Here is a 19510-nt window from a genome sequence, read left to right on the forward strand (position 1 = left end):
AATTATATTAAGAAAAATAATATTAATAATTTTATTATTATTATTATTATTATTTTGTTTTTTCGAGAATGCATGTTTTTGAAATTCATAATTTATAACAAGAAAAATTATGGAATAAATCACAGAATCATTATTCATGTGAATATGTTTTGAACCACTTATTTTAGCTTTTTCTTAGGAAATGTGCACGCTCTGCTCCCACCTAGATGAATTCAAACTCTGTAAGTGACCCTTCCTTCAGCTCCCAGGCCCTCCTTCTCTCGGGCTTTGCTGCCCTCACCTGGTACATGATGGATCATGCGGAGCCTTGTCTTGACGGTGTAACAATCCCTGTGTCATCTACCAGAACTCCAGCCCAGCTGGGAGAAAATTCAGAAGCCTTTAACTCTCTGCTCTTCTCCTTGTGGTTGTCTTGTCCTGAACCAACGATATCAAAGTTTGTTAAGAAGATTGATGAAATTCCTGAAAGAATCCTCCCTCCAACTCTTCTCCATTATGCAGCTCTATCTCTCTCTAAGAGAGGTTTTGTGGGTCAGTTCACTAGTCTCTGACCCTCACCTTATTTGGTCCTCAAATGGGTAGAAAGAAATTGGGCCTCATATATCATGGGGAAAATCTCCATCAGATTCTCTAGAAGAGGATACTTTACCTTCCACTTTGAAACGAAAGAGGACAAAGAATTAATATTCATAAACGTGCCATATTTCATGGATTCAAGAGGGATTTATCTCAACAAATGGACTCCAGGCTTCGATCCTGAGCTGGATGTGCCAAATGAAACGCTAGTATGGGTGAGGCTTCCCCATCTTCCTCTACATTGTTTGGGAGATGAATTTGTTAAAGCAATAGGAAATGTTGTGGGGAAATATATTGGTAGAAGTGAGTCGAAGGAAAACAAGCATGTCTGTGCGAGAATTTGTGTAGAAGTAGATTTGGGAAAAGGTCTTCCGGAAGCAGTCAAGATCAAAGTGGATAATTGGGTACACATTTAACACCTAGACTATGAACAAATTCCATTGAAATGTAAGGTATCTCGTGAATATGGTCATTTTGCAAATAGATGTACTAAAAATCAAGAAACATAGGAAATAGAAAACTAGGAACCAAAATGGGAGCAGGTCAAGAGGAAAAAGTCAGTAACAAAATCCAAACCCTCTACTGCTACCAATCTTCCTCCCTCATCAGTTTTCTTACTCCCTCCCTCATCCCTCCCTGTTCTCCCCCCCATCTTTTCATTCCAAGACTATATCATCTAAAGACCCTGCCTCTCCCTCTGCCCCTCACCTCCATATTCTATCCCTGCCCCCTTATCCGATATATTGGTCTCAAATTCTTTTGGCTCCCTTGCTGACCCTGATCTCCCCTCCCTTCCCCCTTCCCTCCCCCACCTTCTTCCCTTCCCCTCTAACCCCTCCTCTTCCTCCCCTATCCTATCCCAAAGCACACTTTCCTCCTCCTCCAACCGAATAATCACTCATACTGTCTCCAAATATCTCCTCTCCTCACTCGACCACCGTAAAAGGGTAGGCAGAAAAACCAATAGAGAAATTGGAGATGAAGCAGTGACAAATGAAATGGCTTTGGGCTCCCAACAACCTCTGGAGACTTTCTTGGAAAAAAATTAGGAGAAAATCTCCCATCCTAATAGAAGGAAAGGTCCCTCAACCCATAACATCAACTGATAGTGAGTATAGTCTCCTGGAATTGTAGAGCAATGGGAAGTATCCAAAAAATTGAGGCAATGAAAGATATCATAACTTCAGAGAAACCTGATATCCTTATGATTCAGGAGACAAATAAAAGTAAAAATAAAAACGAAATGGAAACAATGATACAAAAAACTAAAAATTATCAAGGAACTTCAATTCCAGCGACTAGAGCCTCAGGAGGAATATGCACACTATGGAAAACCAAAAAGTGGGAGCTCATTGAACAAAAAAATATCTTTTGAACCACTTATTGTCGTTCATCATCATGACATAGATGGATAGTTGAACTAGAAAAAAAATCTTCCAAAAGAAATCACATAATTATTATTCACATCAACATGTCTCGAACCACTTACCATGGTTCATCACGGTTCATCAATAGGACATAGATGGATAGCCGAAATAGAAACTAATAAACAATAGAGATGTAATGACTAATCCCCAAAATAGGTTTTTTTTTTTTCTTTAATTTCGAATAGTTAATTAATTAATTTTAAATATATATTCATTCATCTATTATTAAACCAAAGTAATAATATAATGAAAAAATAATGTCAAATTTGAAAATAAAAATAAAAATAAAAGAAATAGCCTCAATAATAGGTTTCAATTTTAAATTTTCCCTTTTTAGGATTTTTCTTTTATTTTTATTTTCAATTTTGGCTTGTGTTTCAATTTTGATTTAATCACAGATTATGGAAAAATATTAAAACCAATAAATAAATAAATAAATTTTAAATTTTAAATTTTAAAAATAAATTGGTTGGGGATTATTAGTTGCATTTTTACTATTTATTGGTTTTTAGCTTAGTTATCGATCCATGTATTGACGATGAATCACAGGAAGTGGTTTGAATCACATTGACATAAGCAATCTTGTAGTGATGATAAACCACAAGAAAAATAAAGTTACCAATATAACATATATTGAAATTAATATTAATATTATTAAACGGATATTATTGTGAATGTGAATGTGAATATAAATATTAATGTTAACTTGCATATAATTAACTATAGACACATATCTAAAGTGAACATGATGAGAAATTCAAACATAGTTACCTTTTGTAGACAATCTTTACAATAAATCTTTCAATAATCAAATATGGTCAACCTTAATCAAGCATATGTTTACGACTTGCGGTTGCCTCCCTCAATGGCTCTATATTATGCAAGATTAAGCGTAGCCATGCGAGATTTGATGTGGAACCCTAACAAGCCAAATCTGATGCAGTGGATAAGAGATGAGGGCGGTTTCGTCTGCGAGGGTTTGAAGCTGGAAAAAACTGATTCTTCAGGCTTAGACCTGGTATCTTCAAAAGCTATATCCACAGGTGCAGAGATAATATCGCTGCCGCGCCATATTCCCTTGGCTCTGCCGCCCCTAAATGCAGGTCCAAATCAAACCGATGCTATTCTTTTCCATCTCGCAGAGGTCGTGCCCTACAGGGAGGCAGATAATCTTCATCTGCAGGTCGTTAGCAACCTCGCGGTGAGGATAAGGAAAGCCCCCAGCCTCGGAAGACTTCTGCAGGCGGCCTCGATTCTGGATGCTTTGAAAGGCAACAAATCAAATCTAGAGGGATCCAGTCTAACCCTGCATCCCAATAGCTTTTGGATCCAGCACGACTTAGCCAGGACCTCACGAGCAATAACAGTCATGGAGCAAGGATGGGATTTCTCTTGCTAGCCCCGACTCCTCAACAGTACATTGTTCTAGAGGACTACTACAGAGTTCAGCAGGCAACAAAGCCCTAGCTCTAAGGGAAACACCATCAGAAATGAATCGTCTAGGAGATTCCAAAGCACCAGAAGCCGCTTGTCTCAATTGTGCAAAGGGAATCAGCAGGCTGAGCACTATGTCTCTTTCCAGATCCAGGTCATGCTCCTTTCTATAAAAACTCTGCTTCAATGGGTAAGCCCTTCGGATCTATTGCAGGACCTCAAGCAAGCCCTGGAGTTTAGGCTGGGGATTCCCTTAGCATTTCAACGACTCTTCCATGAAGGTAAACAACTTGAGTATCTTTCTCCCCTTTCTTTTTACAGCATTAAGAGAAATGCCTCCATCATTTTTTCTTCTCGTTTGAGAGGGGGAGCTGCTGGACAATCATCCTCTGCGTGGATTTTTCATACAAAGATGTTGTCCATGCTCAGTTGCCCAAGAAAAAAGCTCCACCAGCTCAGGCTCCCAAACCTTTTTTAGTGGACAAATTGGAGGAAACCCCTTCCATTGAAATAACGCACCCATCACTGGATGAGAAAATCCAAACTTATCCAGAGCATGCCATTATTTGCAGGTTCAATGGGATTTGGCCATGCACAATAGATCTCTACCAATGGATCCACTCTAAATGGGCCAAAAACTACAAGGTTCTCCTCTACTCAAAGGATTTCTTCATTGTGGTGTTTGCTTTCAGTGAGGACTACCAAAAAGCCCTAACTGGAGGCCCATGGTTCTGGGGCTCTGCAGGTTTATTTCTCACCCCTTGGTTTCCAGATTTCGATCCCTCTACAACATTCATCACCAAGCTCCCCATCTGGGTCAGACTTCCTAATCTACCATCGCATCTATGGCACTTTGCTGTATTCCAAAGGGATCGACGATTCTCTAGGTCACTTTCTTTCCACAGACACCTCTAGAGGGGAAAAGGGCATGTACACCTTCGCTAGAATCTGTGCATAAATAGACATGGGAAAAGGTCTACCTGATCAAATTAATCTCAAAATTGGAGACTTTCATTGGACTCAGACCCTAGACTACGAGAAAACAGCCTTTCACTGCCGGCATTGGCATCTCACAGGGCACCTCCAGAGCTCTTGTCCCTCGAGGCCTGCCCAAAAGAAGAAAGCCAATCCTAAGTCGAAATCAAAAAGCTGGAAACCTCATGATCCTCCCCCCATGGATGATTTTGATTCCATCTCAGATGAAGAGGAAGGGGATGTGGAAGGAATGGACGCCATGCGGACACAGGATCTGCCCTCGACTGGTCTTGAGGACTCTTTTGCTCCTCCCGACACACAGAAAAGAACTCATGAGTCCTCTCCCTCAGATTCAAACAAGGAGGCCTCTTCTTCAGCCCAGCTCAGTTTGCAAATCATACCAGCTCAGTAGAGTAATCTTGGTTGGGTCACAGTTGGTAAAAAGAAAGGAAAAAAATGTCGAATAGCTGATTCTACCCATGTTGGGTAGAATCCTCTGTTCCGGTCTTGTTACACTGTTCTTCTTGTCACTTCTTGTTCAACATTGCTCTCTTCTTGTTTTCTCTTAGGGGCCAAGGTGGATAGAATATCCTTTTCGGCTGCTTGTTTTCTTGCTTCTCTGGGTTGTAACTTCTTATTGTACCATATGTCCTCTTAATAGAATTAGTCTTTACTGAGAAAAAATAAAATCAAGCATATGTTTACCATAGTTATGCTAAGTAAACGTTAGTAAACCATATTGAACTACAATACGCCATAATCAATCAATTGTGACCAATAATAATTAATTTTAGACAACCATAATCAAAGTTTTAAAATGTATAATAACATTAATATAATTTAGAACACATTTACTAATATTAATATTAATAATGTACAATAAATTTTTAGTTATAAAGTTTTATTAAAATTTATCTATAATAATGGTTATAAATTACCATAATAATATTATCATGGTTTATATCTATTATGATAATAATAATTATTATTATAATAACATTAATCCAATATTATTGGATAAGTTTATAATATTAATTTTTCAGAATTATTAATATTTTTTTATAATATTTCCGTGTAAGGTCTTCTAAAATATTATATTAAAAACTATAAAATATATATTAATCTTAAATATAATATGTGAGTTTATAATAATATAAACCCATATTTATAATAATACAACCTGTACGTTTATAACACTATAAAAGAAAAATGTAAGATTAATCTAAATCTTAAATATAAATATAATTTATATAATAATTTATAAAAGTAATAATCCCTTCCATTTATAGCATTAATATATAAGTATTCTGATCCACATATAAATTCATTAATAATTAATTTAGCAATACATTAATTTATTAATATTGTATAGAACACATTTCATAATATTAATAATGTTTTAATTTGTAAATTTTTTAACCTTACAATCTTTTTTATTTATAATAATTATTATAACTTATTATAATAATAATTTACAATTTATTATAATGTTTCTTAGATTTTGCAATTATTATAATAATAAATGTTATTATAATAATATTTTTTTTTCTCGTTAAAACTAATCTATCATTTACAGGAACAAGAAAGACATTTACAATCACAGAGTCTTTTTACCAGGGGCCAACCTGTGGCACTTTGGATTGGGAGGAATCAAAAGGGCAGCCCTCGCAGGGGCTCCATGACTGAACAAAACATCCCACGCAGGGGTCTTAGACCTCCAAAAATGTGACCATTTCAAACTAGACATCCCGCGCAGGGGCTCTGGACCAAAAGTGTTCATCCCACGCAGGGGCAGCAAAAGACCTTCAGCAATTACCCACGCAGGGGCAACAAAAGACATAGCAATAATAGGCATTAAGGCAACATGACAAAAACAAAAAGCTAAAACAAGACCTGAGTATCGCTGGAGAATGTGATACTGAGGGGATGGACAACTATTTGTCTGCTCCTCCTCGACCACCTTGCACCAGCCATACTTTTCCATTTCCTCTGCAGAAGGGTAGGGATCCATGTTGACATTGTCCCCCTTGGATGTTGACATCTCCTGAGGCTGAGGAAGGTTGGAAACATGCTCTGCAGCATCCGCTGGCATCTCCTTGACATTCTCTGAACTCTCGCCCGGGTGCTTCCCCTTGTTGCGTTGTCCATCGCCATCAACCTGAGATTCCTCAAGGAAAAGTACCGAAACGTGGGCATTGATACGAGGTCTGTCCAGAGAGCTACTAAAGGTAAAAATGGCAAAACCAAAGGCATGCGTAGGTGCTGGGTCAGAATCTGGGCTGCAGGAGTCCATGAATTGGCTTGTTTGGAGGGGGGTGACGTCAGCAATACGATGGCATCGGCAATGACAACAGTGGGAATGGGGTTCTTCGACTGGAGGACAAGAGGACCCTCCCCGGGCAGAGCCTCGACAGCTGAGCAGGTGCTGTCGAGGCCTAACCATCTTTGCAGGGGCACCTGGGGTGAGGAGCAGTGCGGAATAGGGAGGCGGAATAGGAACAGTGGCGAACGGACGGCACCCAACAGACTTGAGATTGCACCCAACCCGCCTTTCAGACTTGAAACGACACCCAACAGACAGAGGGACGGTAAGAGCTGTTTCCCAGAGAGCCAAAGACCAGGCAAGAGCCTGAACACCAAATACCAAATACTGAGCATGAACCAGTGCATGGCGAGCCATCCCGCCACCTTTCTTAACCACTTCATCGTCACCTCGAGCTTCGTTCGCCATAACTGCTCGCTGCAGTCGATCCAATAACCCGAACGGAGCATTGAATGGTTTCCCCTGTTCACCCTGCCCTTTATTCCTTGGCGGCGATCCTCGCATTGATTGCCAGCTTTAAACCTGAGGCAGCACATGACTAGCATGTGGCTCCTCATTACCGCCTGTCGTGTCACCCGCATCCGGGGAAACAACATCTCTTTGGACCAGGCTAGCGCATTCCTGAGCCTGGACATTATTTGGAATGATAGTCGTGTTTCCTGTGAGAAGGGTATGCTCATTTTCCACCCCTATGTTAGCCAGGAGGTCAGCGACCTTGTTGCCTTCCCTTTTTATATGATTGAAGGAAATAGCCCTGTTATTGCGTAGCGCTTGTTCGATGGCCTCCAGCCTTGCTTCGAGCCTCCAACTGGCTACGACTTTCCTTGCTTGAGAGCCATTCTGGAGGTGCTTGGCCATGTTTATAAGGATCTGGGAGTCTCCTTCCACGATCAGGGGTTGAAGGTTGAGATTCCAAGCGAGAAGGAGCCCTTTCCAAAGTCCCTCTAGTTCAGCTGAGTTATTGGTGTCCCACCCTATGTTTCCAAAGTATATCTGCAGGGGAGTGCCTTCATGATTCCTCAGAATTCCTCCAAAGCCGGCCATTCCAGGATTTCCTTTGGAGGCCCCATCGAAATTGAGCTTATAAGAATGCTTAGGGGGAGCGGTCCAGAAGCTTTTGTCTGTGATGCTGCTTTTGGAAGGGCAGTTCTTGTGTAGTTCCTGAGGCAGATGCAGTTGCCAGTTGTCTAGGATGCCTTTCTCATTGTTTAGAGAGGGAAGATCCTCCTGTGTCCAAGATCGTAACATCAGCGTTTCTTTGAGATTCCCACATAGCCTATTCCATATATCTTCAATCGAAGAGCGCTAGTTTTTGAATATACGTTTGTTCCTTTCCTTCCAGACGCTCCATAGGACGAGCCCCAGCATTATGTTCCTCAGACAGTTGAGAAGCTCGCTTTTGTAATGGTTATGTGGCCATTGTCTTATGGAGTTGGTTATGTCGTTCTCCATTCTGCATCTTTTTTGACATCTGAAGCTCACCTTTTCCCATAACTGATTGGCTAGTGGGCATGTGTCCAAGAGGTGTTGGAGAGTTTCCTCATTTTGATTGCAGTTATGACAGATGGATGGACCATGAAAGTTTCTACTCCTTAGTTTATCCCATGTGAGGATTCTTTTATGTCCTACCAACCATAGGAAATAAGAGACTTTGGGCCAGGATCCAAGACCCCAGATTTTGCTCCATATTGGATCAGAAGGGGTAGTGATATTGCATATGATTTTGTAAGCCTCTGATGTGGTGAAGGTACCTTTTGGTTGGTATCCCCATCTAAGGATGTCACTGCCTTCGTCATGTCTAATGCTTCTTTTCCGTAACTCCTTCTCCAGCTCCTCAGCCTCCTGGAGGTTTGTATTATTGAGTAGCTGATTACCCTGTTTCCATTTTCTGAATCCGTGCTCCGTCTCCTGCATCCAAAACTGTCGGATTTTTTCCTGCTGCTGCTCCTGCCTATTGAATTCCAGAGATGGATGAAGAACACGAGTGAGCTTTGGCATCTGGTTCCATGCATCTGTCCAGAATCTTGCCGTCCGACCGTTCCTTACTTCCCAGAAGCTGTGCTGCTGAATTAACTGAAAGTGTTGTTTGGCAGCATTCCAGATTAGCGAACCTTTGTCAGTAGGAGTGAATCTGATGAGCTCTTCCTGAGGTCTGTTATTGGCATATTTGGCTGTCCATATTTTGACCCAAGGTTTTTCTGGGTTAGTGACCCACTGCCACCAAATTTTGGCACTCATAATGGAGTTGCTATGCTCTGGGTCTCTCAGCCCAATGCCACCTTTGTCTTTGGGCATGCAGACAGTGGTCCATTTTACAAGTGCCCATTTACGGTTAGTTGCCGAGCTGCCCCATAGGAAGCCACGCTGAAGGTTCCTGATTCTTTTTAATACCCATTTCGGCGCTGCAAGGATTGAGAACAGATAAAGAGGCATTGCCTGAAGGACTGACTTGATGAGCACCACACGACTGGCCAAATTCAAAGTTCTGTACGTCCAAAGGTTAAGACGGGATTCAAGCTTCTCAATGAGAGTTCGCCAAGAGGAGTGCTTTATGGCTGAAGCAGTTAGGGGGGCTCCAAGATATTTGGAGGGAAGGGTAGCAGTGGGAAATCCCAGGATACGAGTGACCGCTGTTTTGACAGATGGAGGAGTGTGAAAGAAAAAGATCTGCGATTTGGAGCAATTGACACTGGTGCCTGAAGCTTCAGAGAAATCATTGAGCAGGGTTTTTAAGCACGAGGCTTCCTGGACAGAAGGGTAGCCAAATAGCATGGTGTCATCAACGAACTGCTGATGAGAGGTTGCAGGGGTGTTGTGAACAGAGAGACCTTTGAGCTGATGAGAGTGGAGGGCGTGTTTGATGTGACGACCTAGACCTTCAGCCATTAGAACAAAGAGGAAGGGGGATAGGGGGTCCCCTTGCCTAATTCCTCGGGAAGGTTTGAAGGGGCGGGAGGGGATTCCGTTCACAAGGATGGAGAAGTGTGTGGAAGTAATTAGACTCATGATCCAACGGATCCACATAGAACAAAATCCAAAGGCTTTTAGCATTTGCTGAATGTAAGTCCAGCTAAGTTTATCAAAAGCTTTAGAGAGATCCAGCTTGAGAATCATACCTGCCTGCTTTGATTGCTTGAGGGAGTGTATTATCTCGTGCGTGAGGAGAATGCCATCCATGATCTGTCTCCCTTCCACGTACCCCGACTGTTCCGGAGAGATGAGCAGAGGCAAGAGGGGCTTTAACCGGTTTGCAATAACTTTAGATATGACTTTGTAAATGACGTTGCAGAGAGAAATCGGCTTGAATTTGTCAGGGGTGATTGAATCCTCCTCTTTAGGGATGAGGGCAATGAAGGTAGAATTGAGAGAGGGAAGCAAATAACCGAGGGCTCTTGATTCTTCTACAATTTGCCAGACCTCCAGTTTTATCATCTCCCAGAAGGTGTGAAAGAACGTGGTGGTGAATCCATCCGGGCCAGGGGATTTTCCTTCCTTAAGCTGGGACATTGCCTCATCGACCTCCTGGGATAGAATAGGGCGAAGGAGAAGCTCATTATGTTCCTCCGTGATGAGCTTTGGCACATTGTTGGTTATTCTTTCAATAGCATGTCACCTCTCTCCTTCAGGCTCTTGGTGGACATGATTGAAATGATTAAGGAATTCCTCCTCAATTTCCTCATGCTTTTGTAATTTTGCCCCCCCTTGCTTTTAAATGAAAGGGATGCTGTTGTGCATTCTTCTTTGAACCGTGGTTCTGTGGAAGAATTTGGTATTTCGCTCTCCTTCCTTCAACCATCTGATTCTGGATTTTTGCTTCCAATATATTTCCTCCTGCTTTCTCCTTTCCTCAAGTTGGTTGTGGATGCGTCGTTCCTGTTCCAGAGTCACCTCAGTGTGCCCCTCTGTGGTTATCTTTTGTTGGAGTTCCGTCAGTTCCTGGTTTAGGTCTTGTTGCGCTTTAAAGATGTTTCCGAAGGTCTCCCTATTCCATCTCTTTAGGTGATTTTTTAAAAACCTGAGCTTCTGTTGGAACTGATACATTTTGGACCCTTCTGGTGGGATGAAGGATGTCCATGTAGTCTTAACAAAGTCTTTAAACGTGGGATGCGAGAGCCAGAACTCTTCGAAGCGGAAGGGTCTTCTAGTTAAGTCGCCTGGTCTTTGCCATTGGAGGGCAATCGGCCAGTGATCCGAACCTGTATGCGCAAGTATAGCAGCTGATATATCTCCTCCGAGATGAACCGCATTATCTGATATGAGGAAGTGATCCAGTTTGGAAGCAATTTGATGCTTACCAGCCCTGCGATTGCTCCATGTGAAAGTACCATTACAGAAAGGCATATCTATGAGAGAGGTATTCTGGATGAAGTCCTTGAAGTGGGCATTTTCTTGTTCCATTCTATTTCTCCCCCCGATCTTCTCCTCTAGCTTGGTGATCATGTTAAAATCCCCTCCAATAATCCATAGCGGGTGCCTCCTGTTGTTGTTCAGAGCTTCTATGGTGTCGAGAAGCGCGATTTTGCTTCCTGTATCCTGCGGGAAGTATACATTTGATAGGTTGCCATGAATATTTGTGCCTAGAATGTGGAAGGCTGCCTGGATGAGGTGATGAGAAGCGTGAAAATCTGAAAGAGTTAACGCTTGTGTATTCCATGCGATAGCAAGCCCTCCTAAAGCTCCAAAGGCATCTACCGCTACCGAGCGACAACCTGGCCATGCTTTCGAGAGTATGCTGCCTAATGTGGAGCTGTTACATTTGGTTTCCTGGAGAAAGCACAGTTGCGGCTTTTCCATTTTAATCATGTTTTTTAACATTCTGAGTTTTCTAGGTCTATTGAGCCCTCTTAGGTTCCATGATACTAGCTTCATGGTTCAACTATTAATAGAGGGCTTGTAGTACTTCGTCAATTTAGCATAGCTGCCTGAGTCTACCAAGATTTTCCCAATCTCGATCGTTCGCTGAAGATCTGTTCTTCTTCCTCTCTTTTTGGTGTCTTTAGGGGGAAGTCTTCCATCCCAATGACTTCCTGGCTGTATCCCAACTTGATGCTGATGATAGGTCGTCGAAATGACCACTTCCAGCTTGTTGAGTTGATTCTCTGGTATACTGTCGTATGATTTCTTTTTGCATGCAAGTTCTAGTTCTAGAATGTCTAGGCCATTCATATCTATGCTTTCTGGTTCTTCTTCCATCTGTTGCACTTGGCTGCTTCCTTCCATATTAATCTCTGAGCCTTGAGGGGGGTCTGTCTTTCCATCGACTTCCATATCCTTGTGTTTCCCTGCCGTCTCTTTCTGTCCTTCTTTGAGGTTTGCTGGAAGGATAATGGGGGTTTGAAGTTTGGAGGGGGAAGCTGAGGGAGGGGGATGGGAGGAGGAAGAAGGAGGAGCAGGGCTGGTCTCAGAGATCGGGGGTTGCTCATCAGAGGTCTGAGCAAGAATTTCAAAGCTGTTCTTAGTAGCTGGGCCATGGGTGTTATTTTGCTGGGGTTTATTCCCATTTGTGGGTTTTTTGTGCGCTCGCTTTCGGCTAGGGGCTTTGGTGAAGCCGTCCTGGGTTAGGGTTTCAGAGGGATCAGGAGTATTGGCTTTGGCATTCAGAGGGCAGTCCCGGAATAGATGCCCAAGAGCATGGCATTTTCTGCAGCGAAAGGGGACATGCTCATAGTCTAGAGGTTGAATCCATTCTTCGTCACGATGGGAGAGACTTACCGATTCTGGCAGAGCTTCATTCAGGCGCATGAAGACGTAGATGCGGGCATAGGAAGTGTATCTGCGCATTTTTGTTTCTTCTGCCACCGTGATGTATTCCCCCAATCCATTTCCTATATCCTTGAGAATGTCCTCGTCCCAATATTCATCTGGAAGTGAGTACATTCTGATCCAGACTGGCGCCCAAGTGAGATCTTCCTTATCCGGGTTAAATCTTGGTATCCATTCCCTCAAATACAGACCCACTGAGTTAAAAAAATAGGGCCCTGCTCCCAAAATCCTGTATTTGTCCTCTAGACAGAAGAAAATCGCGGTAAAGAAGCCTTTCGGCCCTAGCTGCAGAGTAACATCTCCTTTGGGTTTCCACTTCGCTGCTATCCATCTGTATAAGGCTTTTTCTGTCGGCCAAAACCCTATAGACTTCCCAATAAGGGCATGATCTCTCATGTATTCTATTCGCTTGTCAATCTTGTGTCCCGACAGCTCTATTCGGGGCCGTTCTTTGGCTATAGGCTTGCATGTTGTCGAGGATACTTTCGGACCTTCTTCTGGTTTTTCCTCTCCATCTTGTGTGACTCTGGCTTTGTCCTTCTGACCTCCTATCTCCTTGTTTCTGTGTTGTTGCCTATTCTCTTTATTCAAAACCTCCTTATCGACAGATCCAAAGACAAATGCCTGCTCAGGACCGTGCTGCGAAGGGGAGGGCTTTGATGCCCTCCCCTGAGGAGGTTCCATTGTGCTGCTCTAGTACCTTGGAGCGCTGTTGCGATACAGGTGTTTCGGTCCAGCCCGTGAATGGGTCCAGTGCTGTGCAGTCTGCGCCGTCGAAGTTTTTCTCAGAACCCTAGCCCGAGCTCCCGATGCCAGTTCAGTCGGTACGAATCTTATAATAATATTAATCCTTTATTAATATTTAATTATAACATTGCTATTCTATCACGACATATATAACATTATTAACTTATTAATATAAAATTATTAAAATATTTATATAAGTGTTTAATATATTATTAATGAAACATTAATAATATATTAATTTTAACAGTTATAAAGTTTTAATTATAAATTAATATATACATTAACACATGTTAATTATGGTTAGCTATTATTGACATGGTCAATTAGGGTCAATATGGCATTATAGTTAACAATACTCAATATGACTAACATGGTGAACCATATTTATCTTCTGAATCATGGTCTATCTATACGTGGTATATAGTGCACCATAGTGGATGACCATGGTTGACCATAGTGGATGGTCAGGGTTCAATATTGTCACATTGGAATGTTCCACAAATCTATCCAATGTTGCATTGCAACAAACATTATCTCAGTGCAACAATAAATATTGCAATGATTGTCACAATGTTACATTACATTCCCATTTATTCAACGTTGCAATGAGTCATTACAAAGTTGGGGTTTAATATTAACTTCTATAATATTAGATTTTTAATATTGGGTTTATAGTATTAGGGTATAGTAATGGATTTATAATTGATAATAGTGGGGATTAATACTAGGGTTTATAATATTAATCTTATGGTTTATCTTTTTGGGTTTTATAATGTTAGAATTTGATATTAGATTTTAATATTGTAACGTTGGAATGGTACAAAAATCTATACAATGTCACATTGTGAAAAGTATCGTGTCAATACGATAATGAATCACACAATCATTATCACAATGTTAGATTACATTACAATTTATTCAACATTGGATTGTTACATTACAAAATTGAGGTTTAATATTATGTTTATAATAATAGGGATTTTTAATATTTAGTTTATAATTTTGAGGTTTAATATAGGGTTTATAGTATAAATGTTTCAATTTATAATATTAATCCTAGGGTTTATAATATCAATCAATCACATAATCATTCTTACAATGTTTGTAATCTCTTGAGCTTATAATATTAATCCTTTATTTTCTATTTATCAAGTGGTGTGAGCTCATTAGAGATTACTCTAGGCTTGACCTGTAGCTTGAGAAACCGTGACTCAGGAACATCTAAGCCATAAAAAATCACCTCGGGATCGCATGAGACCTCGGCCACACCAGCCCTTAACATGTCTAGATTTTTTTCCACGTATTTTCGAACGAGTGACCTTTAGATTGCAGAATGACTTAATAGTACACCCCATCACTATCTATTTTATTCCTTGAGGGCTTATAATATTAATATTAGGGTTTATATTCCTAGAGTTTATTATTAATCCTAGAGTTTGTAATATTAATCTCATGGTTTAATGTTAAACATTGGGGATTATAATTCCTTGGGTTTATAACATTAATCTATTGTGCTTGTTACATTAGGGTTTAATTTATTATAATTTATAATGGTAAGGTTCAATATTAGGGTTTCTAATATTAATCTTAGGGTTTATTATATTGGATTTTGTAATGTTAAGATTTTATATCATGGTTTAATGTTGTCATGTAGGAATGATACAAAATTATATTCAATATTTTATTATGAGAAACATTGCTTCAATATGACAATCATTGTTGCAATGTTACATTACATTGAAATTTATTCATTGTCGCATTTTCACATTACATAATTGGAATTTATTATTAGGTTTATAATATTAGGGATTTCTAATATTCAACATATAATTTGTAATATTAGGAAATATAATATTAACCTTAGGAGTTATATTCCTATGGTTTAATATTAATCCTAGGACTTAATATTAATTCCTTTGATTTATAATATTAATAATCCTTTGGGTTTATTAATCCATTGGTTTTATAATATTAATACCTTAGGCTTATTAATCACTTGCATTTACTAATTTATTCATTTATAATATTAATGTGAAGAGTTTATAATATTAATCCCTTGTATTTATTAATTACTTTGGTTTATAATATCAATCCATTAAGTTTATAATATTAGGTTTTAATATTAAGTTTATAATATATAATAGTGGGGTTTAATATTAGGGTTTATATTATTAATCTTAGTGTTTATTCTATTACGTTTTATAATGTTATGGTTTTATATTAGAGTTTTATACTATGACATTAGAATGGTAGAAAAATGTAATGAACATCGCGCTATGAGAAACATTGTCTCAATACAATAATAAATCTCACAATGATCAATGCAATGTTACATCACATTTCAATTTATTCAATGTTGCATTGTTAAATTAAAAATATGAGGTTTAATATTATATTTATAATACTAGGGTTTAGAATATAAACCTTACAGATTAAATTCTTCGGGTTTAATATTAATCTCTTCTTATTATAATCCCTTAGCTTTATAATATCAATCCAAATGGTTTATAATATCAATCTCTTCGCCTTAAAATATTAATTCCAAGTATTTATAATATTAATCTCTTGGGTCAAATATTATTCCCTTGGTTCGTAATCCCTTAGGTTTAAAATATTAACACTTGGGTTTCTTAATCCCTTGGGTTTATAATACTAATCGTAAGGGTTTATTATATTAATCCTTTGGGTTTATACTATTAATCCTTTGGGTTTATACTATTAATCCCTTGGACTTATAATATTAATAATCGATTGAGTTTTTTAGTCCCTTGGGTTTATAATATTAATCCCAAGGCTTTATAATATTAATAATTTAGCTTTATAATATCTTGGGTTTACAAAATTAATTCTTTGAGTTTATGACATTAAGGATTAATAATGGGTTTATAACTTATAATAGCGAAGTTCAATATTGTGGTTTACAATATTAATCTTAGACTTTATTCTATTGTGTTTAATAATGTTAGGATTTTATATTAAGGTTTAATATTATATTATGACAATTGAATGATACATAAATCTATCTAACATTGCATTCTCACAAATATTATTTCAATACAACAATCAATTTAGCAATCAATGTCGCAATGATTTATTTATATTTCAATTTATTCATCACATTGTTACATTACAAAACCATAGCTTAATGTTACTTTCATAATATCAATCCCTTTTATTTTTAGTATTAATCTATTAGGTCTATTAACCCATTATGTTTATAATATCAATCCCACGGTTTATAATCCCTAGGGTTTATAAAATTAATCCTAGTGTTTTATATATTTTTCCTTCGGTTTATAGTATGTATGAATTATAATATTAATCTTAGGGTTTAATAGTATTACAATGAGTTTATAATTCATTGGGTTTATATCATTGATTCTTTCAGTTTTTTATTCCTTGGGTTTATAGTATCAATAATCCTAGGGTTTAATATTAATACTATGGTCGGCTCCCCATTTTGACAACACTCCATTTCATATTTATAATGCCCTTTCTCTTCTTTGTAGATTCAGTCTTCAAGATGAGTCTTGTTCTAGACTCAAAACATAGACAACATAAAAATGAATACTGTGGAATATCTAACCGCAAAATCTCAAAAACCACAACACATAAATCTACAAACAATTACTATGGTTTATAACCTCTTCGTCTTATAATATCAATCTATTGGGTTTGTTAATCACTTGGGTTTATAATATCAATAAACCCTTGGGTGTTTATTAATCCATTAGGTTTATAATATTTGTTCCTTAGGTTTAAAATATTTGTCCAAGGGTTTACTATTCCCTTGGATTTATAATATTAATACTAAGGTTTAATATTATTCCCTTGGGTATATATTCTCTTAGATATATTATTCTATTGGATTTGAAATCTTTCGGGTTTATAATATTAATCCCTCGAGTTTATAATACCAATAGTCTATTGGGTCTATTAATTACTTGAGTTTATAATTTTAATCCAAGGGTTTAAAATTATTCCCCTCACTTTACAATGTTAATATTTTGGGTTTATTAATCCATCGGTTTTATAATATTAATCCCTTGGATTTATTGATCCATAGGGTCTATAATATCAGTTATCCCCTAGGTCTGTTACCCCTTGGATACAACTTGAGTGGGCCTAATGGTTAAGAGCATGTCTTTCCTTCTAAGAAGTCACACGTTCAAAACTAGAGGGGGTAGAGTATGTATGTCTTCATAGACTTAGAAGTATCACTATGGAGAGGGGGGTCCCTTGTCCCACAAATAAGGGGGTCTCATACACCAATTTAATGTATGGCTTGACCATGACCTTAAAATTGGATAATGATAATAATAATAATATTAATACAAGGGTTTATAATTTCTTGGATTTATAATATTATGAATTATTATTATCATTATCATAATTATAATATAGTAATATAATTTTTCTATAATATAGTATTTATTGTTAATATAAATTTATTATAATTTTATGTCTGTTAATATCAATATTTATATCAATATTAAATTAACATATATCAACCACATTTATTAACGTGGTTGTCCATCTGGTTGATATATTCATATTACATTTTTTATTTTTATTACTTTAATATTAGCAACATTTAATTAATAATATTAAAAGTTATTAATTAATCTCTCTTAAGATTTAAGATTAATATAAGGGTTTATAATCCCATCGGTTTATAATATTAATCCTAAGATTTAATATTATTCTCGTGCATTTAATAATAATAATAATAATAATAATAATATATTATTATTATTATTATATTTTTTTTTTAACAAATAAATACCAAGGCACTTTAACGAAGTATTGAAGCCCCTTATAAAGTAGGAAAAGAGGGATAGGCTAGGAAATACCACCAAGTAATAGGTCAGACCCCTTATAGGGAACACAATCACCACTTGGAAAACAATAACTTGAAAGGAACACAGTATAAAAATTATTGTTATAATAATATTATTATATTTATTAATATCAATATTTATATCAATACTGAATGACGTATATCAAGCACATTTATTAATGTGATTGTGCATGTTGTTGATATACTCCTATTAGATTTTATGTTTTATATTACTTTAATATTAATTATATTTAATTACTAATATTAATCACATTAACATTTCTAATATAAATAATATTAATATTATTACTAATATTAATAATAGTAAGTAATATTATATTATTTCGATTAACATAAAAATTATAGAAAATAAGACCATCGTATCAACCATATTTACTAATGTGATTGTCTTTTTTATATATTAATGTCTTTACACTTCCCATCACACAAGCAATGGTTGCATTATATACGTTATTATCCCACATATTTCTTTTTCTAAGAATGGAAACAACTTAAAGCCTTTCACTCAGCTTTCAAATTGGATAAGGGAACACTGGTGTGGGGGGACGGGGTTCGAAGCAGTTTGATTCCATCTGGGTTTCTAATTTGTTTAGGTATAGGTCAAACAATGACACCAATATTAGTGGTATTCATATTCCAATGGGCTATAATGGAGACTTGTTAAATTTCTTTTCCTCCTTTTGTTTATTATTTTTTTAATTATTGTCATCTTTATTTTTTTAATTATTAGTATTTTTAATTATTAGTATTTTTAATTACAGCTTAGGAAAAAATCCCTTTCTAAATAAATCAACAAATTTGAAATAACGAGAAAGGTTCACACGAAATTTTTTTATGGACAATATATTCCAAATCCTTGATTCGTATTGTTTACCACCTTTAAAACATTACATTCTTAAAAACATGCTTGGGAAAGACCACGTATTTTAAGAATAACAAAATAATCATTTTGTATTTAAATAGTTATTGTTTACTTCTTTAAAAAAAATAAAAAAATCAATCTTTGTTTAATTGTTATAAATAGCTAAAGTTTATATGAACACATATTTCATGCGAGTGTCTATTCAAAAAATCAGTATTTACAATGAAAGAGGAATGTGTAAGACCGAGAACAATCATACCTATATAATCAAGAACCTTAATAAACTTAGAACCTTAATAAACTATTTGAAAATAAACAATAGTGTTAAAGAGAGAATCCATACAGGCTGGCAGAGTGTTATGCTTAGTGGAAAAACCTGTGAACCATTTATGAAACCAACGTTTCGGACTAGCTAGGTGAGTCCATCATCAGGGCAATGAGATCTGTATTTTGAGAAGAGAGAGTTGTGAAAAATATGGAGTTATTAATAATTGTTTAGAAAGAGATTTGACAACTATATGCTTATAAAGCCGGCGTGATTG

The 19510-nt window shown here is 37.3% G+C and overlaps 1 protein-coding gene across 1 annotated transcript; it reads right to left on the reverse strand.

Annotated features, from left to right (window-relative positions):
* Window positions 1-9658: 9658 nt before the first annotated feature.
* Window positions 9659-13182, reverse strand: LOC149149430 (uncharacterized). Its single transcript, XM_089442480.1, has 4 exons — window positions 11636-13182; window positions 10624-11482; window positions 9852-10308; window positions 9659-9789 (listed from the first exon to the last, which is right to left on the reverse strand). Exons 1-4 carry the CDS (start codon window positions 13180-13182, stop codon window positions 9659-9661), a joined length of 2994 nt encoding a protein of 997 aa, XP_089298606.1.
* Window positions 13183-19510: the final 6328 nt, after the last annotated feature.

This window comes from Pinus tabuliformis, chromosome 9, assembly GCF_031772625.1.
Source record: "Pinus tabuliformis cultivar Carrire ecotype Pingquan chromosome 9, CPIR1, whole genome shotgun sequence".
Classification (NCBI taxonomy): domain Eukaryota; kingdom Viridiplantae; phylum Streptophyta; class Pinopsida; order Pinales; family Pinaceae; genus Pinus; species Pinus tabuliformis.